Source organism: Podarcis raffonei, chromosome 9 (genome assembly GCF_027172205.1).
Source record: "Podarcis raffonei isolate rPodRaf1 chromosome 9, rPodRaf1.pri, whole genome shotgun sequence".
In the NCBI taxonomy this organism is placed as follows: Eukaryota; Metazoa; Chordata; class Lepidosauria; order Squamata; family Lacertidae; genus Podarcis; species Podarcis raffonei.
The window spans coordinates 67,424,047-67,450,796 of NC_070610.1; the positions used below are offsets into that span (position 1 = coordinate 67,424,047).

General features: G+C 45.5%; 1 protein-coding gene across 1 annotated transcript; it reads left to right on the forward strand.

Moving 5' to 3' along the window:
* The first annotated feature begins 7,646 nt into the window (after positions 1-7,646).
* LOC128420915 (placenta-specific gene 8 protein-like) lies at positions 7,647-15,550 on the forward strand. Its single transcript, XM_053402961.1, has 4 exons — positions 7,647-8,024; positions 10,509-10,633; positions 11,187-11,295; positions 15,148-15,550. Exons 1-3 carry the CDS (start codon positions 7,913-7,915, stop codon positions 11,289-11,291), a joined length of 342 nt encoding a protein of 113 aa, XP_053258936.1. The 5' UTR covers positions 7,647-7,912; the 3' UTR covers positions 11,292-11,295; positions 15,148-15,550.
* The last annotated feature ends 11,200 nt before the right edge of the window (positions 15,551-26,750 follow it).

Consider the following 26,750-nt stretch of genomic DNA (forward strand, 5'->3'; position numbering starts at 1 on the left):
GTCGCCGCAGGACGTAACCTGAAATAACGTAACATGAAGCGGACATAACATGAGGTATGACTGTATATATATGGACCTACCATCCAACCAACCGTCTTAGGGACTCCACTCCAGATTTGTGTAGAGTTTACCCCCTCGCCTTTTCTTCTTCAAAAGATGTCCTGCAAGGCAGCGGGTACAGATTTTTTCCTTGGGGTTTACTCCCAAAGCCTTTCTCATGGACGAGTATAGCCACAAGGCAGAGAACGAACTACCCGTCCTCTAATACCCCATATACCCCAACACAGCCTGAATGCTGAATATCACCGCTATCACCACATTCAATCCACTGACACAATTTAGCTGGAACCAAAGAGTTGGAAAGGACCCCAGGAGTCAAGTAGTCCAACCCTCTGCAACGCAGGAATCTCAACATGCAATCCCCTATCCAATTTGATACCATACCAGACCTTGCCTAGCTTTCCAAATTATTATTATTATTATTATTATTATTATTATTATTATTATTACCCGCCCACCTGGCTGGGTTTCCCCAGCCACTTCGGGGCAGCTCACAGCATATAACACAACATACTGAAACATCAGTTCTTAAAAATGTCCCTAAACAGGGCTGCCTTCAGATGTCTTCTAAAAGTCAGAATGTTGTTTATTTCCTTGACATCAGAAGAGAGGGTGTTCCATAGGGAGGGCCCCACTACCAAGAAGGCCCTATGCCTGCTTCCCTGTAACCACGCTTCTCGCAGGAACACACCCCTGCATTTGGTCCCTCTCTCTCTCTCTCTCTCTCTCTCTCTCACACACACACACACACACACTTTTCATATTTTGGGGGGCAGGTATGGAAAACACTTGACCCTCCAGATGTTGATGAACTACAATTCCCACCATCTCTACCCACTGGCCATGTTGGCTGCTGCTGATGGGAGTTGTAGTTCAGCAACTTGGGGAGAGCCACAAGTTCCCCAAGCTCTGTTTTACCAAAATTGGCATGAGATTCTTTTCCTATGTGCCTCCTTAACCCAGCTGGGGAAAATATATTAAAACAAATTAGTCATTCTAACTCGTTTTAATTTTCAATTAATCATATTAGCTCATTTAAAAGTGGATTTCTCGCAATAGCAGGCATGCCGGTTTTACATCTCTATATATAGAAGCACATTAAGTCCAGCGGTGTGTAATCCAGTAGTGACTATGGAAAGACCAAGCCTTTGCAATGCTCAACTTGTGCAAGAGCAGCAACCCCGGCGTCTTAATTTACTAATTTGTCATGCAGAACGAGTGACTGTCTTTACACCCTATCAGGTTCAGATCAAATATTGTAACCCACAATTAATTTTCCTGAATATAAATAGCGAGCGACAATCTCAGAGAGTGTCAGTGTTCCCTTGCTGTGGTGTGAATACCCTACGCAGAATAAACGTGTTGGTTAAATTTCATCTAAGGAAAGAAAGCACTCCATCCAGGATAATTCAGCAAAGGGGTATGTGTACAGTTTCTTTTTCCCCTGATTAATTTGGGATTTTTGAAAGCTCCCAACTGATTTTCCTAAAGTCTGGAATTGAATCCAATGCTTAATTTTCATATCAACAAAGAAATGGTGTGAGGGGAAAATAATGGGCACAAGCTGTTTGTCATGACTAGGAAGTGAGTCCTTTGCCTGCCTATCTACTATCTATCTATCTATCTATCTATCTATCTATCTATCTATCTATCTACAGTGTTACCTTGGTAATCCGTTCCGGAGGTCTGGTTGTAAACCAAAACAGGCGCGCTTTCACCAATGGGGCCTCCCCCCAAAAAATGGTTGTAATAAAAAAAATGGGTTGTAATCCAAAAAAAGGGATGCACACTTCAGGGTTTGATGTGGTTGTAATCCAAAATGGTTTCAAACCAAGGTCTCACTGTATCTATCTTTCTTACTGGTGGCTATTGGGACTGGTACAGTTGAAGTTAGGGAGGTTGGGAGAGCCCAAGAGTAGACCTGAGTGCGTAAATGGACCAGCTTTCACTGTGTACCACCTTCTATCAAAATATTCCAGGGCGGTTTACAAATAAGAAAAAGTTTATTCAGAAATAAGGCCCATGGTGTTTCAATTAAGTGTGCGTAAAATTCCGGCCAAGTGGCCCATTAATGAATGGGTCTTAAATGCACACACACACACACACACAGAGAGAGAGAGAGAGAGAGAGAGAGAGAGAGAGAGAGAATATACACAAACATACCATTGCTAAAGAAGTCTCCAGAACACCTCAGAGCTTTTTATATTTGTTTTCTCTCACCTTTGTGGCCTGAGTCCTTAATGCTGAATTATGCCACAATTTGACATAATGTGTTTAGCTTCTCATTTAATCTGTGGAAGCCTACCTTCTTCTTGTGCTACAGTTCCACCCAATTTAAATGTACTGCTTAAACAACTCTCCATGCTTTGGAGTTGTGTCTTGGCATGGACAACAGGTGCTTGGATTGAACCCAGGCACATATTAAGCCCTGCCTTCAAAGCATGCGCCTCATGTTCCAAAGAGAGCCACGTCAGGAGCTTTCAAAGGAAACTGGAACAATAAATCAAAGCTCTAATGAACTCTGCATTGCATTATCTGTGAATCATCATGAGTTTCCTGGCATCTAAAATGTAGGCTGTGCTAGGCCTTGCATGCTGATTGTTTTGACATGGATTTGACTAGTCCTTTGAAACAAGAAGAAAAACACGGGCTACAATCTTCAATTCCCAACAATTTTAGCAGGAGTCAAGTGTCTGCTTAACTCTCTTCTGTTCAAATTAGTGGGACTTAAAATTTTTCTTCATTGACTGTATTGTACCCTATATGCTATTGATGATAACTGTATCCCATGAAATTGATTTCCATCGGCTACTTGGGTGGTGGCTTAAAATATTATTTGTTTCAGATCTGATGGTGCCAGGAGGCAGCTGTCCACAAGGCACTGGACAGTTGGTATATACCTATTATACATTTTGAAAAGTTTTTTTTTGTCTGCTCTGCATTTGGACACCTCTTAAGATATCATAACCAAATCTTGGATGATGGTTCTGAGATCAGGGAGCAGGTTTTCATCTGTGTTCGATTGCAGTTGGATTCCATTTTAAACCAAGATGGCGGACTGGCACTTTCAAAACTGCACTGTTTCTTAGAATAACTGAACAATGCTAGATACAAGGCTTCTAGTTTTTATTATCAGCCAGTTGGAAAATAAGAATGACCATTTTAATTCTTATCGTTTTTATCATATAACGGATTTCTTACCCACCCTTCGCCATAAGGTCCCGGGGCAGATTGCAACAATATAAAAAATCAGTATTAAAGTTAGTTTTAAATTTTTACAATCGGGAAAATAGGGTGGATCCTTTGGAGGGGAGGATACAGAAATCTCTTTGTTGGGGAAGCGGGTGAGTAACTATCACTGAAGCTGTGGAAACAAAAGTAGACATTTAGCCTTCATGATTGTGGGTTGAAGTACTTCAAATGTCCAGGCAATATCCATTAGAGAGATCGCCAGACCTGGTCCTACCATTAGGCAGCAAGAGGTAGCTTGAGGAAGGCAGAAGACTTTGGGGTTGCACTAAACGGCAGCATTTGTCTCTTAATTTATCATTATTTGAATGGCTCTTAGATTGGTATAAAACGGCTTTAAACGGATGGTGTGGATTTGAGAAGACAGAGAACTTGGCTGGATTTCTTGCAGTCAGCTTCATCAAAAGCAATCTGCTGAGACTACAAATCAAAATGCAATTTATGTTCAACTTCACTTTCGGTTTGGCAGCACCACTACCAACCCAAACGTTTGGAAACGGTTAGCTGCCCCGCTTTGCATGGCCGGGGACACTTGATTCTCACACAAAATCTGCAGATCGGAAAGGTTTCGGGTCACTGAACGATTTGGTTATCAAATCAGATTTGTGGTTTCTGTGACATTTCAGCAGCAGGGGTTTCCATTTCACATGGCCCTGGCGAGTGCCAACCATGCTGGGTAGAAGGAACTGAAAACTGGCTGTTTCAGAAGAAATAGCTCAGGGGAAAAGGAAGTAACCATTCCCACTTGAAACATGATTAGGACTAAGCCTATCATGAGCCAAAATGAAGCTATCTGTCTCAGGAGACAGACTAGGAAGGGCAGCAGATTGTGTATCCCCTCGCCCTGCTGCTATCCCAAGGATGACCAGGCTGCCAAAATGAATGTGTTTCAAGGTGCCATTGCTAGCAGCTGCCAGGCTGAGCAAAGCCTTTCAAAATGTGCCTGGTGTCTCCGCAGTCCCTGAAGTCAGTAAATGCTGGCAGCACCACAGGCTGCACCGGCAAGGGACCCTGCCTTGCCTTAAGGAGTGAAATGGCTTCGGCTGGCCCTGAACATGACCCATGATCTACCCATCAGCTTTTAGGGTTGCACCCAATGTTTGTCCTACCCATAGAAATAAATGGACATGACTAATAGGTATCTAAAGCCCTTTGCATGTAACAAAATATGTATTTTATCAAAATAATTGTTGAACTGAAAGACAATTAAGAAGAAGTATATTAATAGTGAAATACAATTAAGAAGAAGTACATTAATAGTCAGCGGTTCAAATCTCTGGGACGGGATGAGCTCCTGTTGCTCGGTCCCTGCTCCTGCCAACCTAGCAGTTTGAAAGCACGTCAAAGTGCAAGTAGATAAATAGGTACCGCTCCAGCGGGAAGGTAAATGGCGTTTCCGTGTGCTGCTCTAGTTCATCAGAAGCGGCTTAGTCATGCTGGCCACATGACCCGGAAGCTGTACGCCGGCTCCCTCGGCCAATAAAGCGAGATGAGCGCCAAAACCCCAGAGTCAGCCACAACTGGACCTAATGGTCAGGGGTCCTTTATCTTTACCTTACATTAATAGTGAAATAATTATTAAACTCTAACTTAAGATGATTTTTTATTTATAACAAACATAATAATGTGAACACATTGGCATTTGGCAATAACAAAAGTTCCTTTAGAAACACAATTTATAAAGACCCATAATCTGGTATCTAGAAACTTGCTATAACATGAAATAATAATAGGTGTAAATATACGATGCAAACAACTAATAATTATAAATAGCAGAATGTAGGCACCCTATATATATATAAATGAGCAAACCAGTGATATTTTAGGGAGCAGGTGGGGCCCATTACTTACACCATGGGAGCCTAAACAAAACAAAACACAGTTGCTGTATGTAGGTTTTATTTTATTTGTTTTTTATCTTATAGTTGGAAATGTACATCCAGGGTTTTTTTTCCTTTTAAGTTTTTTGGGTGCCCCCAAGAGAGTGGGGCTCTAAGCTATAGCTTGTTTAGCTTATACATAAATCCGGCACTGGGTCTCGCTGATGAGTAACAGATAGCTGGAGACAACCCTGTGGGCCTAGGCTTAAGGTATGCTTACCTGGAGTGGACATGCCCACTGCCTCTCAGGCTGAGTACACACTAAATCTTCACGGCACACATTACCCCCCTCAAAGAATACTAGGCACTGTGGTTTGTTAAGGGTTGCTGGGAATTGCGGTTCTGCAGGAGGTAAAAAGGAGGAGGGACGCGGGTGGCGCTGTGGGTTAAACCACAGAGCCTAGGACTTGCCGATCAGAAGGTTGGCGGTTCGAATCCCCACGATGGGGTGAGCTCCTGTTGCTTGGTCCCTGATTCTGCCAACCTAGCAGTTCGAAAGCACGTCAAAGTGCAAGTAGATAAATAGGTACCACTCCAGTGGGAAGGTAAACAGTGTTTCCGTGCGCTGCTCTGGTTCACCAGAAGTGGCTTAGTCATGCTGGCCACATGACCCAGAAGCTGTACGCTGGCTCCCTCGGCCAATAAAGCAAGATGAGCGCCGCAACCCCAGAGTCAGCCATGACTGGACCTTTACCTTTACCTTTAGGAGGTAAACTGTGGTGCCCAGAACTCTTTGACGGTTTGAATGTGCCTTAAAGGTTCAGTGTGTATGCAATCACAGCCTTGATTCCTCGGTGATTTCCAGACTTTCTGCCTTTGGGGAATACTTCCCGTTCTGCTCTGTCTGGTGTTGTGCAATCTTTGCATGTTGCAAAGGAAGATGCAGAAGCACATTCCACCCCGGGCACACGATCCGCTCATGTCAGAAAATAGGCCAGACTTACTTGACTTCGCCATCACGCTCTGTGCGAGGCAAGAGTCCATGAACTACAAGTGTACCCTAGAGCACACCTTGTGCTCTTTCTAGATCTTCAACTGCAGATAAAAATAATCAGTAGCAGTGGGTGGAGCTCCTCTTCCCATGCCCTTCTCCCTATTAAAGTGGGGTGCTTCCCACTTTATGGGATTTCACACGCAGGCAGGGTCCCGGAACGTAACCCGCGCGTAAGTGGGGAGACACCTATATAGCATCATCTAGGTCAACCTTCCCCATCTTGATGTCCTCCAATCAGAATTCATTGCAAGGTGAAGTGTGTGAGGAATTGAATGGGTACGGGGGGGGGGAGGAGGTTGAGTTGGAGGAGAGGCAGAAAGAAAAGCTAATTTGTCCATGGCTAGGGGGCGCAATCTGGGTGGTTCTGCCAGGGGCGCGAGATCACCTAGCTATGGCTCTGACCAATATATCACAATGTCTGAGAATAAGGATGCAACTACAGTATGTAGAGGCGAACTGCGTAATTTCCTGGGAACTGCTCCTGCTTAGAGGTCTAAAACAGATACATTTTCACTTACCTTTAACATAATGTTGCAACTGCTATTTTATAGTACAGTGGTACCTCGGGTTAAGAACTTAATTCGTTCTGGAGGTCCATTCTTAACCTGAAACTGTTCTTAACTTGAAGCACCACTTTAGCTAATGGGGCCCCCACTGCCGCCACACGATTTCTGTTCTCATCCTGAAGCAAAGTTCTTAACCCGAGGTACTATTTCTGGGTTAACGGAGTCTGTAACCTGAAGCGTATGTAACCTGAAGCGTCTGTAACCCGAGGTACCACTGTACAGACCAACAGGGGCAGGAGGAATCGTGAGAAAAGAGACGAGTTGGCGTCACGGTTTTTCCCGCATCACAATTTTATTTTTTTACATATGACACACACACATTGTGATATTTCGCGATATGTCACCATGTTGAATATTACAAAACTGTTACCATGATGTGGACTTCAAACCGATTTTGGACGATGTATCAATACATCGCCCAGCCCTAATGACAATATTGGCAATTTGCTTTTTAGTTTTTTTACTAAATATTATTTTAGTACTAAAAATACAAAATATTTTTACTAAATATTATTAATAATATTAATAATTCTTGTCATGAATTTTTTTTCATATTATGCACTGAGGCTGCTTTCAATCCAGACAACCTGTTTACTGAGCATTCTTCCCGATTTAGGAACATAGGAAACTGCCTTATACCAAGTTAAGACCATCTCATCATCATCAGAGTGGATCAGGATTTCATTTGGTCCTAATTTTTAAGCAAACTGGAGTTCTAGTTAATCATAATTTTAATAATAATAATTTATTATTTATACTCCACCTATCTGGCTGGGTTTCCCCAGACACTCTGGGCGGTTTCCAACAAAAGATTAAAAATACATTAAAACATCAGTCAGTAAAAACTTCCCTAAACAGGGATGTCTTCTAAACGTCCGGTAGTTGTTTATTTATTTCTTTGACATCTGATGGGAGTTCAACAGCAACTGGAAAGCCAGACGCTTCCCTCCCTCACTGTACTGTGAAATCACCCTTAATGTCTGCTTTCTGCTCCTAAACTACTTACTAATCTAGAAAACGTTCCTTTCTCTTAATCTCATGATTTACTCAGCAGGTTTTGCTGAAGGGCATGATGCGGAGACTAGTTGCACTTTTAAAAGTCTCAAAACCAATGTATTTTTTCCCTTCCACTAGACAGCAACATCTAACCAGACTTTGTGAAAATGGAAATGACTTATCGTCCTGTTGTCACCACCCAGCCACAATGCCACACATCCACGCGGAGTTTTGAGTGGCAGACGGACCTCTGTGACTGCGGCAGTGACTGTCGTGTCTGTGAGTGAAGTTCAAAGATTTGGGGTTTTATGGCGTTGTGGGACTTTGAACATCAGCCACGGTTTATCTGTACTATAAAACAACAGCCAACCTCTCTATATAAAAGCCAATCTCTCAGTGTTCCATCACACACTACTGTGACCATTCTCAAATAGCAAGGTGGGCTTTCCATGCAGGGGAAGAAGTGTAGCATCTGCCACTTGTGTATTATTATTATTATTATTATTATTATTATTATTATTATTATTAATACCCCACCCATCTGGCTGGTTTTCCACAGCCACTCTGGGCGGCTCCCAACAGAATATACAAAAACACAATGAAACAACAAACATTAAAAGCTTCCCTATATCGGGCTGCCTTCAGATGTCTTCTAAAAGTCAGAGAGTTGTTGATTTCCTTGACATCTGATTGGCGGGCGTTCCACAGGGCAGGCGCCACTACTGAGAAGGCCCTCTGCCTAGTTCCATGTAACCTTGCTTCTCGCAGTAAGGGAACTGCCAGAAGGCCCTTGGAGCTGGACCTCAGTGTCCGGGCTGGACGATGGGGGTGGAGACGCTCCTTCAGGTATACTGGGCAGAGACCGTATCTGCTCCGTTTGCAGTCCAGGTGCTCTCAACTTGGGGTGCTGTCAATTATTGGGCACCTTCCAGGCCCCGGATATCTCTTCTCGGGGTTCTTTGCCCTTAAATTGGATTTGGGTTGGCAGTCCTTCAAATAGAGTACTGTATTCTGTAAAGTGGGGACACATGGCAGCTTAAAGGGAGGTCTCAGGAAGGGGAGGAGAGGCACAGCAGTCTCTAGAATAACTACTTCTTCTGACAAGTTGTGTGGACTGAGAAACCAACCCTGGAGCAAGACTTGTACAAGGCCAGCCAGTTCCCCCATTGGCTTCTCAGATAACTTGGTCCACCTGAGGTGAGGAGCTGCAGTCCCCTTCTCTGCAGGTGTGGAGCAAGGTGGGTGTGGTGGGTGTGGTCTGCCCCAGGTGTCACCTCCGAGGGGGGTGACAAAATGCTGTGTGGCTCTCAACATCTGTGAGAGACGCCTTGGCGTGCTTTGGCTTACCACTGCCAAAATGGCTCCCCTGTAGGGCGGCAAGCAGACTCCTCATCGCAAGTCACGCGATCCCTGCTAGAATAGCTCAACAACTCTGGCTCCCAAAATGTGAAATAAAGTCAAACCATTTTTGCAGGCAAAAATTTCAGTGTGTATGTGTGTGGGGGGGTGACAAGAAATTTTCTGGACCGGGTACCACCTGACCTTGCTACGCCACTGCTTCTCTGGCCATTAATATGGTGTTGCAGAAAAACCAATAGTGACTGAAGGCTGCTCTGGCAGTGCAGGTCTTAAGATGCCCAGGTCCAGCTGACAGATTTCCTCCCTAGCATATTATAAGATCAGATGGCACCACGCCCCATTAATGGCCCCAAGTGGTCCCCTTTTTTTGTCCCTGTAGGAGAGAAGGGCAGCCACTCATTTATATGGGGAGAAACGAAGCGCTGTACAGGGTGACCCTGGTGTGGTCTATATGGTCTGACCTTCCCTCCCAGAGAGATTAATTATTATTCTGCATAATAAAAATATAGGTGTTGCTTGTGTTCCATGGAAATCATTCACAGGGGCAAGCGTTCACATAACAAGCCAATAATTTCCAGTGATTCCTATTGGAAAATTTCTAATGTGTCCCGACCATAGAATTTTTACTCCCAAAGATCCCCCCCCCCAAAAAATCCAGGAAAACAGAGGGGAAAATGCTCTGATTTATCCGATTGTTCCCCCTCCCTCCATTCCTCAGCCAACCAGCAAAATGCAAATGAGTAAGTGAAAAGGCTTTTCTGTTTGGATATCTGAATCTGTGGTGTGTATAACAAGGCTTGGGTACGAATTCCTCATGTTTGGATAAATGAATTTTTGCTTAGTGAACTTTTACAAAACAGAATGTATGTGTCTTTACCTTTTATCCAAGCCTCTGCTGCCCTTGGCCCTTGGCTCTGTATGTGCTTATGAGTTGCATTGCACACACCCTTCGGCGGGTCTTTGCAAACTCACAAACAAGTTTGGCCAACCCATCGTGATGACTGATAATTTCCAATTGCATGTAGTAACTGCAGAAAGAAATCCAAGACGCAAGGAATTGTTGACCCAAGAGCAATTGGAGACGGAGAGTAATTTGGGAGTTAGGGAACTGCCTATCCTGAGTCATTTTTGTCTTCAAGGATTGGCAGTGACTTTCCAGGGTTTCAGACACTGGGCACTCCCAGTCTCGCGCTGGAGATACTGAAGATTGGACTTTAGGCCTTTTGTATGCAAGATAGATGCTCTAACACTGAGAAGTGGTCTTCTCTTTGAAAGTGTTTCTTCATCTCAAGACACCATGCCTCTAAATGCTTCTGAAACCAAGCAGTGAAATTCCATTGGCTGCGTGAATTCTTGAGGATGAGAAAATGCTAACCTTTGTGTTTGATTCCCCCCTCTCTCTAGGTCTGTGTGGAACATTCTGCTTCTTCTGCCTAGGATGCAAAGTTGCCAAGGACATGGAAGAATGCTGTTGCTGTGGACCGAGCGTCGCCATGAGGACTCGCTACCGGACTCAGTTTAGAATACCGGTAAATTACTGGATAGGGACACAGGTGGCGCTGTGGTCTAAACCACAGAGCCTAGGGCTTGCCGATCAGAAAGTCGGCGGTTCGAATCCCTGCGATGGGGTGAGCTCCTGTTGCTCAGTCCCTGCTCCTGCCAACCTAGCATTTCGAAAGCACGTCAAAGTGCAAGTAGATAAATAGGTACCGCTCTGGCAGGAAAGTAAACGGCGTTTCCGTGTGCTGCTCTGGTTTCGCCAGAAGCGGCTTAGCCATGCTGGCCACATGACTCGGAAGCTGTACACCAGCTCCCTTGGCCAATAAAGCGTGATGAGCGCTGCAACCCTAGAGTCGTTCGCAACTGGACCTAACCTTTTAAATTACTGGATCATATTTGCGTTTCGCGTTTCTAGGTTGCTCAACAAACACTCCCCAATTAAGTGTTATGCAGATAACATCTTAAATAAATAAAATAAAGAAAACCAGCAGAGACTGGAAACAGAATGTTCCATCCATCCCTAATCAAAATACAATTCAGTCTTCTGCTATGAAATTTTGCTTTTTTTTTTACTCTCTGCAGGGATCCATCTGTTGCGACTGCCTCACCACCACTTTCTGTGCTCCCTGCAATCTTTGTCAGCTCAAGAGAGATATCAACAGGAGGAAGCAGCTGGGGATATTCTAGAAAGGTTTGTGATTCCCGGTTTACAGCCTAGGAGCAGGGGTGTGGGATGGAAGGCGTGGTAAAAATACATTGTTCTTCAGTGCATTCTCTGTTGTCCTTAGAATATGACTGGCGGAGCAGGGAAGAGGTAAGGAGGGATCAATCCCAGTATCCCAAAATATCTGCCTTGTGTCAGGCTTTGGGGAATTGGCTTCCTCCTCCATAAATGAGCAGATCAAACAAAAGAGAATTCTTATGAGTTCATTTCTTTAATAAGCACAGTGAAGGACAAAAGAAAGCATCTAACCAGAATGGCGGGGCTCCCAATTAAGCTCACTCCCTACTCTGTCCCTATTAATTTACATCACTCCTAAATCTTGTAATCTGAGTTTGGAACCTCTGTGCTTTCTGTTCTGACACTTTCTGAGCTCTCCAGGACTTTGGGGAAGTGGGTGGATACTATCCAGAGACTGTGAATCTGTTAACTCTCTCTCTCTCTCTTCCAGTGTTTCTTCTGCTAGCTGTTCCCCATCCAGTATTTCCCAGCTTCTGCCTTCCGAACTATGCCCCTCTGCAAACCACTGTTCCAAATCTATACTGTCCTCCTGCTCCTGGGAAGATTCAGGATCCGGATCAGGGGGAGGGGGAAGCTCCCACCATTCCTTCTCAGTGCGGCCCTCCTCAGCACGGTCCCTGACACCTTGAAATTCTGCAAAACAAAAGTCCCCTGCTATGTAACTCATGACATCGGCTTGTGACCCATTGCCAGATACTGGCCTGGTTGTAGAATCATAGAATTGTAGAGTTGGAAGGGACCACGATGGTCATCTAGTCCAACCCCCTGCAATGCAGGAATCTTTGGCCCAATGTGGAGCTTGGAAGAGTCTCATGCTCTACTGACTGAACTATCTATCCCAATTAGCTTTATTCAGCACAATAAAAATGGGACAACCCGCCCCTCCCAAATATTTGTTGTACAGGATTTCAGCAGAAATTACCAGCAGCCCGAAACCTTTGCTGGAGCAAACAGTATTGAATGCGAGATTATGTAAAATGACTCTGACACCATCGTTAGCCCACGCTTCTCAAACCCCATGTGCAATTTATGCTTATTCCCGTTATCGTTATGTAACCTTAATGCACATTTGATCTTTGCCCAGCAGGCTAGTTTCTACCCAGAACTCACACACCCTTCTCTTATCCTCCATGCTTGCAAGCAAGATCAGTATCAGGGTTCAAGGGCGCATCGCAGGTGGGCCAAAACATTAAAGAGAGCTTGGAGCAAGGCCAGCGAGCGGAGGGGACATGGGGAGCAGGTGAAGGCCTGGGAGACAGGACTCCATTTAGCCACCTTTTCCCTTTCAGCAGGTTCATGAGACTGACGCAGGTTCCACTCCCATCAGTTTTATAGCTTTCTGGCGGCGGATTTTCACCCTGCTTGTGAGGCCGCACCCCTCTCCTCAGCGAACTTTTCAAACGCTTCTGCTTTTTTCAATAAACATTTACTAGATATTATCAAGCACGCAATACATTAAGGTCAAGGGCGCTGAGGTGTCAAACAGTTAAGGCATATTACTGCCTTGGGCTGTAACCCTGTACCTGTTCACCTGGGAATAAGTCTCCCCACTGAACTCAGTGGGACGCTTATGAGCAGACGGTGGTGAGGAACATCAAGCCCGGGGCCCTCCACATGGGAGTTGTGGTCCCCAAACACCAGAAGCTACCTTAGACAAAGTCAGACCTTTGGTCTATCTACCTGAGAACCGATAGCGGCTCTCTGGGGTTCCAGTTGGACAGCATCCCTAGCCCTACCTGGAGACTCCAGGGATTGAACCAGGTGCCCTCCCACTAAGCTACAGGCAACAGGGTGGTCAGGTGTGGCCCTGAAGATGAGAGGTAGCTTTCAGTCAAGGACTGGCCTGATAGCTACCTGGCAGAACCTTGCATGCCACAGCTTCCTGCCTCTGTATGTGCAAGTGTGCAATGGACAGCTCCTCCACAGAGGAGGAGCACGTAGGTCCTAGGGTGTGCTGGTCCCGAGGGTTAATGAGAGGCAAGGTCCGAGTCCAGTCCGAGGTCGAGGGTGCAGTAGGGAGGCAGTCAGTTAAAGCTGTAGCTGGGTCCAAGGCAGGGAGTCGGGTAGGATCAGGAACTCTGGCAGAAGAGCAGGACAGGGTTGCCGGCAGGAACAGGCTACCAACAACGTTGCTCCCGCAACCTGGGACTGGGGCTAGCTGGCTTTTATCTGCCCTGAGGCATAGGGCGGCCCCGGTCCACAGGTGACTCGCCTCTCCTGGCCTGGAGGCGAGCACTCCTCCTGCGGGAACTTAGTTCCCTCCACCTCTCTGCCCTGAGCCTCTGCAGCTCAGGAGAGGCTGGAGGGTTGCCGGACCCAGAGGCAACCTCCTCTTCCCCTGACGGGGCTGAGAGTGGAGCACCTGCAGGCAATGGGTCCTCCATCACCTCAGGGGCCAGAGCAGACTAGCTGGTGCCTGCACCTGAGGATCCAGCACAGGTGAGGACCCTTCAGGCTCAAGCCCCAGCCCTGGCTCAGCTGGTTCTGGAGGCGGGGAATCCTGTGCAGGCTAGGATTCCTCAGGTTCAGCCTCCAAGTCCGAATCCCAGGCCATCACATAGGGCAGCCATAGGGAAGCATGGTCATGTCTTACCGTCCAGACCAGGAGAAAACAAGCTTGCTTCATCCTCCATGTGACAGCCCTTGAGATATTTGAAGGTGGCTATCACATCTCCTCTCAGTCTCCTTTTTTCCAGGCTAAACATACCCAGCTCCTTAAATCGTTTATCCTAAGGTTTTGTTTCCAGACCCTTGATCATCTTGGTTGCCCTCCTCTGCACATGTTTATATGTATAGTTTTTTAACATATACGTTCCAACAATCATTTAATATAACTTCTTATCTTATACAATATTTTAGACTTCCGTCAACAACCTCTGAAGCTTTTCCATTCTTTATCACTTGTTCTGCATTTCTTAATTTCTCTATTACTTTTAATTGGCCTTAACTAATAATTCTTTTCAAAGTCTTCCTTGCAATATTTCACAAAATCCTCCTTATAGAACTTCTTGCAGTCCTGCTAGCGCAATCTGTTTATCACAATTGCTTTTCAAATATTTACTCCAGTCCTCTAAGAATCTCTGATCCCGCAGGTTTCGAATCCTTCCTGTTAATTTATCTAATTCTGCATAGTCCATTAATTTCATTTGCCATTCTTCTTTCGTCGGTAATTCTTCTTGCTTCCATTTTTGTACCAATAATATTCTTGCTGCTCCTCTGCACATGTTCCAGCTTGCCAATAGCCTTCTTGCCAATAGTAATCTGGGGAACCGGGTTCGCTTCCCCGCTCCTCCACATGCAGCTGCTGGGTGACCTTGGGCCAGTCACACTTCTTTGAAGTCTCTCAGCCCCACTCACCTCACAGAGTGTTTGTTGTGGGGGAGGAAGGGAAAGGAGATTGTTAGCCGCTTTGAGACTCCTGAAGGGGAGTGAAAGGTGGGATATCAAATCCAAACTACTACTACTACTACTACTACTCCTCCTCCTCCTCCTCCTCTTCTTCTTCTTCTTCTTCTTCTTCTTCTTCTTCTTCTTCTTCTTCTTCTTCAATTGTGGTGCCCAGAACTGGACACAGTATTCCAAGTATAGTCTGACTAAGGCAGAATAGAAGACGACTGTTACTTCCCTTGATCTGGGATAGCATCATAGAATCATAGAATGGTAGTGTCGGCCTATGTTGCTGCTTCCAGTCCCTCAGCCTTGCTTCAGTCCAATTGCTTAAGTGCTTAATGTTGCGCCATTTGACTGGTTACCTACCTGGGAGCATTATAAATAACTCTTATCCCTTTTGCCCTATTTTAGGTGTTCCTGCATTCACTAACCTGCATATTCGTGTGTCCCTGAACTTGATGTATTTCAAAACCTGGTTTGAGATTTCCGCTCTGCTGCAGTACAGTGTTCAAAACTTGGTAGTCATCTAAACAGAAAAAATCCAGCCGAGACAGTTATTATTCGTTTTTAGGGGGTGGGGAGGTTTGAAGATTTCTGGGCCAATTGCCAGAATTTGGGGCTGATTGCTGAATTACTTTAAATAAAGGCATAATTTGTTTAAGAGAAGAGAAGTCGCAAAATGCCAGCTCCCAGATCCATCGGAGACAACCAGATACTGACTGCATTCCATTTGCTACGCACCCAAGTAAGCACACTTGTAAGCTTGTAAGCCACTCAATTTTCCATAAAAGAAGCCAGGCCAGCATTCATGAAGTACATACCATATTTTTCGCTCTATAAGACGCACCAGACCACAAGACGCACCTAGTTTTTGGAGGAGGAAAACAAGAAAAAAAATATTCTGAATCTCAGAAGCCAGACCAGCAAGAGGGATTGCTGTGCAGTGAAAGCAGCAATCCCTCTTGCTGTTCTGGCTTCTAGGATAGCTGCGCAGCCGGCATTCGCTCCATAAGACGCACACACATTTCCCCTTTCTTTTTAGGAGGGAAAAAGTGAGTCTTATAGAGCAAAAAATACGGTATATTATCCCTCCCCCACTTCCTATAAATTATCATTGTTGTTGATTTAAAAATACCTTTTACTTATGGTCACCAATCTAGGTGATGCACGTTACTAGACATAATTTCATATCTGTAATAATTGTAATAATTTTAGTATATATGTATACTTTTCTCTCGGTTTTTTGTTTATTATTTGTGGACAAATGCCTTTATAAATTAACATTAACGGCTTTTGATGGCTGGTAGTTGAATAAATGCAATTCAGCTGGGTAGCAGCTACAGAGAGTGAGAGAAAACATGAATGTACCTACTAGCCAGTGAAAGAGTCGAGAGCTTTGCATCTTTTCAGCTGGCTGTGAAAGGAGCCTTGGCAGGATCCGAGGACATGAGTTTATTTCTGGGGTTGAACTGATGCTGTTTAATAGACTACCACTATCTGTCTCAGAGTTTTCCTGCTCCCCCATGTTCAGTGTTTATGCTTTTAAATAAACAAATATTTCAAATACAACATAAACTCTCCTTATGATGTCACTGGTGAAACTTCCCTCTTCTACACCTGACGCTGGTAAACACACACACACACACACACACACATACACACACACCATTCAATACAGTGGCACCTTGGTTCTCAAACTTAATCCATTCCAGAAGTCTGTTCCAAAACCAAAGCGTTCCAAAACCAAGGCACGGTTTCCCATAGAAAGTAATGCAAAATGGATTCATCCATTTCAGACTTAAAAACAACCCCTAAAACAGCAATTTACCATGATTTTTTTACTATCTAACGAGACCATTGATCTGTAAAATGAAAGCAATAAACAATGTACTGCAGTCACACAATCAATCCATCAATCAGTAGCTGAACTGCGTTCCACACAGTCACAAAAACACAAACAAAAAGAGCCGTAAAAACAAAAATGCAAATTAAATAGCAAAAACAAACAGACCTCAGCATAACACTCAAAACTGAAGCGTAACACTCAAAACGGAGCACATTTGACTTCTGGGAAAAGTTCACAAACCAGAACACTTACTTCTGGGTTTGCAATGTTTGGGTTCCAAGTTGTTTGAGTACCAAGGCGTTTGAGAACCAAGGTACCACTGTATCTGTATTAGGATCATCTAGTCCAAACTCCTGTAATGCAGGAATAGACAGCTGTCCCTTATGGGGATCAAACCTGTGACATTGGTGTTATCAGCGCCAAGCTCTAACCAACTGAGCTGTCCAGCAAGAATGGATAACCTGTGGCTCTCCAAATGTTGTTAGACTACAACTCTCATCATCTGTGACTGTTGGCCAATGGGAACTGGAGTCCAGAGGCGCAGCTTCACTGTCCTTGCTGGGAAGAAACCAACACTGCAATAGCATCAGAAGTCTTCAAAACTTTATCCTCAAGGAAACTGGTCTTGTAAACCAAACTTCCATCTCCAGCTGAGGAAGTGAGGGTTATTTTCAAACAAACAGAAGTCTTCAAAACTTTATCCTCAAGGAAACTGGTCTTGTAAACCAAACTTCCATCTCCAGCTGAGGAAGTGAGGGTTATTTTCAAACAAGCAGCCTTTCCAGACCCACCTGGAGATGTTGTTGTTGTTTAGTCGTTTAGTCGTCCGACTCTTCGTGACCCCATGGACCAGAGCACGCCAGGCACTCCTGTCTTCCACTGCCTCCCGCAGTTTGGTCAAACTCATGTTGGTAGCTTCAAGAACACTGTCCAACCATCTTGTCCTCTGTCCCCTTCTCCTTGTGCCCTCCATCTTTCCCAACATCAGGGTCTTTTCCAGGGAGTCTTCTCTTCTCATGAGGTGGCCAAAGTATTGGAGCCTCAGCTTCAGGATCTGTCCTTCCAGTGAGCACTCAGGGCTGATTTCCTTAACAATGGATAGGTTTGATCTTCTTGCAGTCCATGGGGCTCTCAAGAGTCTCCTCCAGCACCAGAATTCAAAAGCATCAATTCTTCGGTGATCAGCCTTCTTTATGGTCCAGCTGGACTACCTGGAGATACTTGGGACTGAATCCTGGGCTTTTTGCATGCAAACCTGATGCTTTGCTACTGAGCTACCATAACGGATGGGGGAGATTGCAATCCGGTTCACGTTTAAAACTGGGTTGATTTAATTCATATTTCCCAAACAACCTGAAAACCAAAACATGGCCATCCCTTGACATCAACACTTTCCTGAATATTGCAGTGCCATTTTCCGACCAAAGTGTACATAAAAATGAATATAACAGGGTACATGGGATAGAAACCCACAATCAGGAACTGAACACAACAGACCTCTCTCGACTTGCAATTTCAAGGACCTGGTATTCAGAGCCACAGAGGAGGAGGCAGAACACCATAGACAGTAGCAACTGATAGCCTTATCCCACCCCCTGTTTTTTTGTAATCTCTGGCCACTAGATGAATCCATAGTGACCAAGATGTATTGGTTGCCTGCCTTTGTTTCATGCTAGATCCCCGATCACAGGAACAGACTTCACTGGTGTTTCAACACTATAGTGTTGCATTGGGAACTCCTTTAGCCTCCAGGGGACATTCTCTGCTATGCAAGAACCACATGGTTCTGCACCTGGTGTCAACATTTCGCCTCCGCTTAACCACAGAGGCACTCCCCCCCCCCCGTGAACTTTTGCAAGGCCTGAAAGTCCAGCAGTTTCAAGCTTGTGACAGGACGCTGCCACCATCACTTCCCTTTTTAAGCTTTTCTTACACAACTAGTTGACTCCAGGCTTGAGAGCATTCCTGGGTGGTTTTAGTCATCTGCTGCAAATCATGCTTCAACTTCACACCTCCTCTCTCTCTCTCTCTCTCTCTCTCTCTCTCTCTCTCTCTCTCTGAAACGAGAGAGCTTTCATAGTGATGCTGAGAGAGGAGAGTTTCCCCAATTGCCTAGGGTTTGTGAATTTGTTTCCCAGCGACTCAAGGCGATAAGAACAAGAAGAACCTACTGGATCAGGCCATTGGCCTATCTAGTCCAGCATCCTGTTCTCACAAAGGCCAAGCAGATGCCACAGCAGGATCTGAGCACAAGAACACTCTTTCCTCTTGTTGTTTCCAGCAGCTGGTATATAGAAGCATTACTGCCTCCACAGCATAGACATCATGGCTAGTACAGTGGTACTTCAGGTTAAGAACTTAATTTGTTCTGGAGGTCTGTTCTTACCCTGAAACTGTTCTTAACCTGAAGCACTACTTTAACTAATGGGGCCTCCCGCTGCCGTCGCGCCGCCGGAGCACGATTTCTGTTCTTATCCTGAAGCAAAGTTCTTAACCCGAGGTACTATTTCTGGGTTAGCAGAGTCTGTAACCTGAAGCGTCTGTTACCCGAGGTACCACTGTAGCCATCAGTAGCCCTCTTCTCCATGAATATCGCCATGAATTTTTATATATATATATATATATATATATATATATATATATATATATACATATAATTTTTATTAAATTTTCTGTTTTACAATTTAAAATACTCATTTAAACATCCTTAAAATATCAATGACATCCCTTCTTCTCTTTGCATGGTTCATTTTGCATATCTTTGTTGTTGTTGTTTAGTCGTTTAGTCGTGTCCGACTCTTCGTGACCCCATGGACCAGAGCATGCCAGGCACTCCTGTCTTCCACTGCCTCCCGCAGTTTGGTCAGACTCATGTTTGTAGCTTCGAGAACACTGTCCCACCATCTCATCCTCTGTCGCCCCCTTCTCCTTGTGCCCTCCATCTTTCCCAACATCAGGGTCTTTTCCAGGGAGTCTTCTCTTCTCATGAGGTGGCCAAAGTACTGGAGCCTCAGCTTCATGATCTGTCCTTCCAGTGAGCAGTCAGGGCTGATTTCCTTAAGAATGGATGCGTTTGATCTTCTTGCTGTCCATGGGGCTCTCAAGAGTCTCCTCCAGGACCATAAATCAAAAGCATCAATTCTTCGGCTATCAGCCTTCTTTATGGTCCAGTTCTTACTTCCATACATCACTACTGGGAAAACCATGGCTTTAACTATATGGACCTTTGTTGGCAATATCTTACATCCCTGCATATTTTACATGAACTATACCATTCACTATTCCATTATTTCATCCATCAAAACATATTTACACTGTTGAATTCATCTTAATGCTGCCAACATTTTCAAGCATGCACAATTTCCTTCCACATATTCAATAGACATTTCCCGATCTTCTCTAAACGTATGTTCTTCTTGCTCTCTTATTCTGTATGTTAGGTCTGCAAGCTGCACATATCCCGCCAGCTTAAGTTGCCATTTTTCCTTAGTTGGGACCTCGCTCATTTTCCATTTTGGGGCTAACAAAACACGGGCTGCAATAGTAGCATACATGAATGACCTTTCTTGACACCTGGGAATTTCAGTCTAATTATTCCCAACAGAAAGGACTCTGGGTTTTTTGGGGGGGCGGAAGTACTTGTAAACATTTTGAGAGAGGAAGGAAAACTTCATCCTCTTTCTCTATGCATAATCTTATAAATTTCTATCGTGACTCTGCTCACGTGCCTTTTCTCCAAACGAAAAAGTCCCAAACTCTGCAATCTTCCTTCATGGGGCAATTGCTGCATCTCCTGATCGCTTTAGTTGCTTTTTCTCAACCCTACAATATCTTGAGGGGTCCAAGCATTATTATGCTTTACCCACCCTAGGTGAATGACGGTGAAGTCATACTCTCGTAATTTCTTCAACTGCTGCTCTTTGCCTCTCGGGGTTTTTCAAAACCAGACTAACCACCACAGGGAGGGAGGAATGGACTGGTCTTGCCACAACCTCCTCCCCGATGGAAAACAGTGGGTGTTGCTTTGGGGCTGCACAACTGCTAGGGTTTCTCTCCCCATGGGGCGATGGTTCCTGTCCTTAGCACTCAAGCTGTTGTTGTAACAAGTTGTAATAAGCAACTGGCAAGTTCTGGTTTGTCCCTGCGCCCCAGTTATAGTTTCCCTCCAGACAGCAATCATGCAACACCATTGGGAAAGCGTTGCAGAACAACTTACAAAGCAGAATGAGGTGTGGACAGTCCAGTCTAAATAAAGGTAAAGGTAAAGGGACCCCTGACTATTAGGTCCAGTCGTGGCCGACTCTGGGGTTGCGGCGCTCATCTCGCTTTATTGGCCGATGGAGCCGGCGTACAGCTTCCGGGTCATGTGGCCAGCATGACTAAGCCGCTTCTGACAAACCAGAGCAGCACACGGAAACGCCGTTTACCTTCCCACTGGAGCGGTACCTATTTATCTACTTGCACTTTGACGTGCTTTCGAACTGCTAGGTTGGCAGGAGCAGGGACCAAGTAACGGGAGCTCACCCCGTGGCAGGGATTTGAACCGCTGACCTTCTGATCAGCAAGTCCTAGGCTCTGTGGTTTAACTCACAGCGCCACCCGCGTCCCCAGTCTAAATAATGCCCTATTATTTTGCATCAATGACATGTGGCCAAAGCAAAGCAAAACAAAATCCATTCTGGGGGGACCCAGAGAAATGGTTCTTTTCCATTCCACACAGTTCTAGTTATACCTTTACCTGGTGATTGACCAGTCAGCTGACGGACCCCCCAAACTACACATAGCTCAATACTATCTTTTTAAGGATGTGTGAAAAATCTGGTGGTACTTGTTTGCTTGCTTTTTGCACCCTGGCTTCACTTTCCACCCTATGATGGGTTTCTGAGAAGACACAGTTGTTTGTTCTTCTTTGTGCTATTCTTTGAGGTAGGAACCAACCCTGCAATCTCGATACTGCAGGAGGAACAGGCTGTTTTCCTATTGTATTTTTAAAAACTGAAACGAGAAGTCACAAGTCCGTCCAAGAGAAGGAGCGTGCTCCAAATGAAGACTGCAGATGCTGAGTGCATTTGTCTCATGGTCAGTTTTTCTTGCTGATTACTGTTATTACAGTTGAGTAGGTGTCCTGCTTTGGCTGGGCTAACCCTTCCCTTGACAGACCAATTTCATAGCTTGGAGGTATCCCTTGATTCCAAGCTATCACTGGAGGTCCAGGTGGTCTTGATGGAAAGCAGTACCTATGCTCAGCTTCAGCTGCTGCACCAGTTGCAGCTGTCCTTGGACTGGAATAGCTTGGCCTCACATAACCTCTTGCTTGGACTACTGCAGCATGCTTTACATGGGGCGACCCTTGAAGACAGCCCAAGAGCTGTAGCTGGCGCCGAATGCAGCTTTAAAGCCAGGCAGTGTGCTGGGGTCACATTTCACCTTTCTTTAAAGCACTGTACCATGGGTAGGCAAACTAAGGCCCAGGGGCAGGATCCGGCCCAATTGCCTTCTAAATCCGGCCTGCGGACGGTCCGGGAATCAGCATGTTTTTACATGAGTAGAATGTGTGCTTTTATCTAAAATGCATCTCTGGGTTATTTGTGGGACATAGGAATTCATTCATCCCCCCCCCAATATAGTCCGTGTTATGTACAGTCATACCTTGAGTTGAATGCACTTCGGGTTGAGAGCATTCGAGTTGCGCTCCGCGGCAACCCAGAAGTAACGGAGCGCATTACTTCCGGGTTTCGCTGCTCACGCATGCACAGACACTCAAAATGATGTCACGTGCATGCGCAGAAGCGGCGAAACACGACCCACGCACGTGCAGACGCACTGTTGCATCTTGCGTTCCGTTCGGGATGCAAACGGGGCTCCGGAATGGATCCCGCTTGCATCCCGAGGTAAAAGTATACTAACCTTGGAACCTACAACAATAAGCAAGTAGGATCCTAGAATACAACAACTGATTGGCTTGCAGGAGAAGACCAATCAGGCTCCAGGAGGGAAGCAGAATCAGCCAATCAGACCGGACTCATTGTGTAAATAATGTATATAAAAGCCTGATTTTCGGGGGGCAATTCAATCACTGTTTTACAAGCTGCAATAAAGAGCATGAAATCACTACAGGACTCCGAGTATATTTCAGTCCGGCCCCCCACAAGGTCTGAGGGACAGTGGACCGGCCTCCTGCTGAAAAAGTTTGCTGGCCCCTGCACTGTACAGTGATAGAAGGGCCTGTCAATTCTCAGTTTCTTATTTTCCCCGTCCTAAGTTCAGTTTTCAGCATTTCTGTTTTGGTTTGCAAGTTTTGTTGCACAAAGCTGAGTCCTCCTGATAACTAGTCAGCATTTTAGTGCAAATTTCCCGTAACCTACACAGCTGAATGTGCAGCTTCCTCTGACATTTGTGCAAGCAGTTTCCCCTGATATGATACAATTTTCTATGTTATCTACCCTCTAAGCCTTCTTCCCTTGGGTGTTACCCAAATGGTTCCTTCGATAATTCCTCTGCGTCCAACCAGTCAGTGATAGGACCATATGCATACAAACAATGAAGGTAGAATAGTTAAACTGCCCAAACTGGTCTCACTATACCTTTAAAGCACGTTTGAAGCACATTCCCCCCCCTCCCCAACCTACCTGAAAAATTCTGGGCACTGCCATTTGCTAAGGGCTGCTGGGAATTGTAACTCTCTGAGGGGCAAACTACAGGGCCTGGAATTCTTTGGAGTGGGAAATGTGCTTCGAATGTGCTTTAAGGGTATTGTGTGTACACAGCCCCAAGCTCCTTTTAAAAGCCAGAACCTCTTCCACTTCACCTTCATCTTGAATGCAGGTGGGAATGTTCTACATCCTATTCCGTTGACAGTCACTAAAGGTGACTGGTAATACATGTAACAAGAATGCTTCATTTGCCTCACAGTCTGTGCCTTTTCGCAATTTAACTGCTGCCTCGACCTTGATTTCCTCTATCCTGTACATTTTCTCAACTTAACCGTCACCCTCACCTGTCATAATGAGAAGCTGTGCAATATTTCCTGGAATGACGACCCGGGGGTACTAGGTGAAGCAAACCCATCCTCTCACTTTAGCTCCACAGGACGGAGAGCTATTGGGGCTGAGGCTTTGCCTTCGTGACTTTCTACTGCGTTTTCCTTTAGACGATTTCTTCCCCTCCATGCTGTGGCTTAGACACATACATGCATGATCCCATACCTTCCGAGTGTCCCTATTTTCCAGGGACGGTCCTGGATTTACAGAAGCCGTCCCAGTTTCTGATTTCATTCCCGAATGTCCCGCTTTTCCTTAGGACATCCCTATTTTCACCGGTCATGGAGTTATGCGACCACCCAAACCAGGGAGATAAGTAACTATACAATCTTTAGAAGACATCTGAAAGAGGCAGCCCCCTGTATAGGGAAGTTTTTATACATATAATGTGTAATGTTTTTTATATATGTTGGAAGCCAATCAGATGGGTGGGGTATAATCATAACACAGTGGTACCTTGGGTTACATACGCTTCAGGTTACAGACTCCGCTAACCCAGAAGTAGTACCTCAGGTTAAGAACTTTGCTTCAGGATGAGAACAGAAATTGTGCTCCAGCGGCGTGGCAGCAGCAGGAGGCCCCATTAGGTAAAGTGGTACCTCAGGTTAAGAACAGTTTCAGGTTAAGAACGTACCTCCGGAATGAATTAAGTTCTTAACCCAAGGTACCACTGTAATAGAATAGGCGGTCCCTATTTTCGTCAGAGAAATGTTGGAGGGTATGTGATGCTTGTATGTGTTTGCCTGACTTGTGTATGGGCTGATCTAAAGTCCTTCCTCACACACAAGTATACATTTTAACACCAATGCCAGGGGTGAAAGCAGAGGTGCCGGCTTGGGCCCAAGATTAAGTAAAAAAGGTAAAGGACCCCTGGACGGTTAAGTCCAGTCAAAGGTGACTATGCGGTTGCAGCGCTCATCTCGCTTTCAGGCCGAAGGAGCTGGTGTTTGTCCGCAGACATCTTTCTGGGTCATGTGGCCAGCATGACTAAACCGCTTCTGGCGCAACGGGACACCATGACGGAAACCAGAGCGCACAGAAACAGCATTTCCCATCCCGCCGCAGTGGTACCTATTTATCTACTTGCACTGGTGTGCTTTCAAACTGCTAGGTTGGCAGAAGCCGGGACAAAGCAACCAGAGCTCACCCCATTGCGGGGATTCGAACTGCCGACCTTCTGATTGGCACGCCCAAGAGCCTTGGTGGTTTAGACCACAGCGCCACCCGCGTCCCTGGTCCCAAGATTGGGAGGGCCCAGCATCACACACACAAGGTCACACGTGCGTCATGCATCTGGGATGTCACATATGTGATACACACATATCATTGTGAGGGGGCCGAGTGCTTAGCCCAGTGTTGTGCAGCGCCAATGGACACAGCTGCTTCTCTCTCGCGCTCAGAAGGTGCCTGCCATTGATGCTGTGCTCTAACTGGCTGGGTGCTCAGCCTCCTCTGCCCCCTCAATATTGAGGGGCAAGAGACAACCCAGCCCTAAGGAGCTGGTGCAGGATAAGAGGATATGGAGATGGAGGAGCCAGCTTTGTGCGGAACCCTAAAAGGCCCCCTCCCGCTTCTTCAAAGAGTATTGCAAGGAACTTCCTGGAGCAATTGTTGGAGTCTGTTTCCCTTACACAACCTTCTCACTGTACCAAGAAACTTTGTACTCTGCCCCTCGCTTCCCTGTAAATGAGGGCTTTTAAAATGCAGGGAAAGATTTCCGGGGCCAGTGCAAATGTCTTGGCTGCAGCCTTGTGGAATCCTCCCAGACAATTGTTAAAGAGTGAATGAGCAGGTGTGTGCATGTGTTTTGTGTTGTATCCTTTGCCTTCCTGCCATTTCCTGCATGTTTTCTTTCTCCAGCACAGGAAAGGGGAGAAAAATTGCCCAAGAAGTGATGTTGTGCACTGAGGAGGAGAGTGTAGATGGGTGAAAGGGTAAATTGTCCCACCTGCAATTTCTCCTTTCCAACAAGTTCATGCAGATTGACAAGTGTGGAGTTCAGAAGTCTCTATTTGCAGGAGCTGTCTCTTTTGGACTTAAGAGTTTCATTGAAAATTCCTGGGAGGTACTTCCAGACTGGTTGGCGCTGTGGGTTAAACCACAGAGCCTAGGACTTGCCGATCAGAAGGTTGGCAGTTCGAATCCCCGCGATGGGGTGAGCTCCCGTTGCTTGGTCCCTGCTCCTGCCAACCTAGCAGTTCGAAAGCACGTCAAAGTGCAAGTAGATAAATAGGAAGGAAGGAAGGTAAATGGTGTTTCCGTGTGCTGCTCTGGTTCGCCAGAAGCAGCTTAGTCATGCTGGCCACATGACCCGGAAGCTATACGCTGGCTCCCTCGGCCAATAAAGCGAGATGAGCACCGCAACCCCAGAGTCGGCCACAACTGGACCTAATGGTCAGGGGTCCCTTTACCTTTACTTCCAGACTATAACAGGCAGGATTCAAGCTGGAACTTTAGGATTGCACAATTAAAGTGAATTAAAGTCACCCAGGTGCAAACTCCCTCCCCCCACTTTTGTAGTTTGGAAAAAGCATGGAAAAGCAACCTCTCCAGAAGCCATTCATAATTGGTTGTATGTTTTGTCCTGTGGCACTGCTGGGGTTAGAGGGTGGAGTCGATCCGGAAGAGGGACATGGTTGAAATGAGTTAACCTCCCATTGTCTTTCCACCCTGTAGTTGCTTTGACAAAGAATACAATTACTTATTCAGAAGTGATTCCCTCGGTGCCTGGTGGGGTTACTGAGTGTGTTTAGGGTGTTGGTTGAATTTGGGGGTATGTGTGAAATTGCAATTTAATGGTGAACCTGATACCTAATAGGCTCTTTCTGAAACAATGCAAGAACTGAATCACACCCGCTTTTTGAAATCCACAGCCCTCCCAATTTTGCAATGCAGTTCTGCAGCCAAGCGGTGTATTTTAAAATGCACAAACTGGGATAAAGTGTGCATAAAATGCTTATGTTAGTGAAAAATAACATACAGAAATGCATCATACAGTATCAGGGACAATTGCTTTGCAGAATGTATCCATTAGGACATGGGTAGGCAAACTAAGGCTCAGGGGCTGGATCCAGCCCAATCGCCTTCTAAATCCGGCCCATGGGCGGTCCGGGAATCAGAGTGTTTTT

Bases quoted from the DNA above. Each gene is read 5' to 3' on its own strand.
- LOC128420915 (XM_053402961.1), top strand. From the start codon at position 7,913: ATGGAAATGACTTATCGTCCTGTTGTCACCACCCAGCCACAATGCCAC. The intron at 8,025-10,508 runs GTGAGTGAAGTT...CCCTCTCTCTAG, and splicing joins CGGCAGTGACTGTCGTGTCT to GTCTGTGTGGAACATTCTGC. The intron at 10,634-11,186 runs GTAAATTACTGG...TACTCTCTGCAG, and splicing joins GGACTCAGTTTAGAATACCG to GGATCCATCTGTTGCGACTG.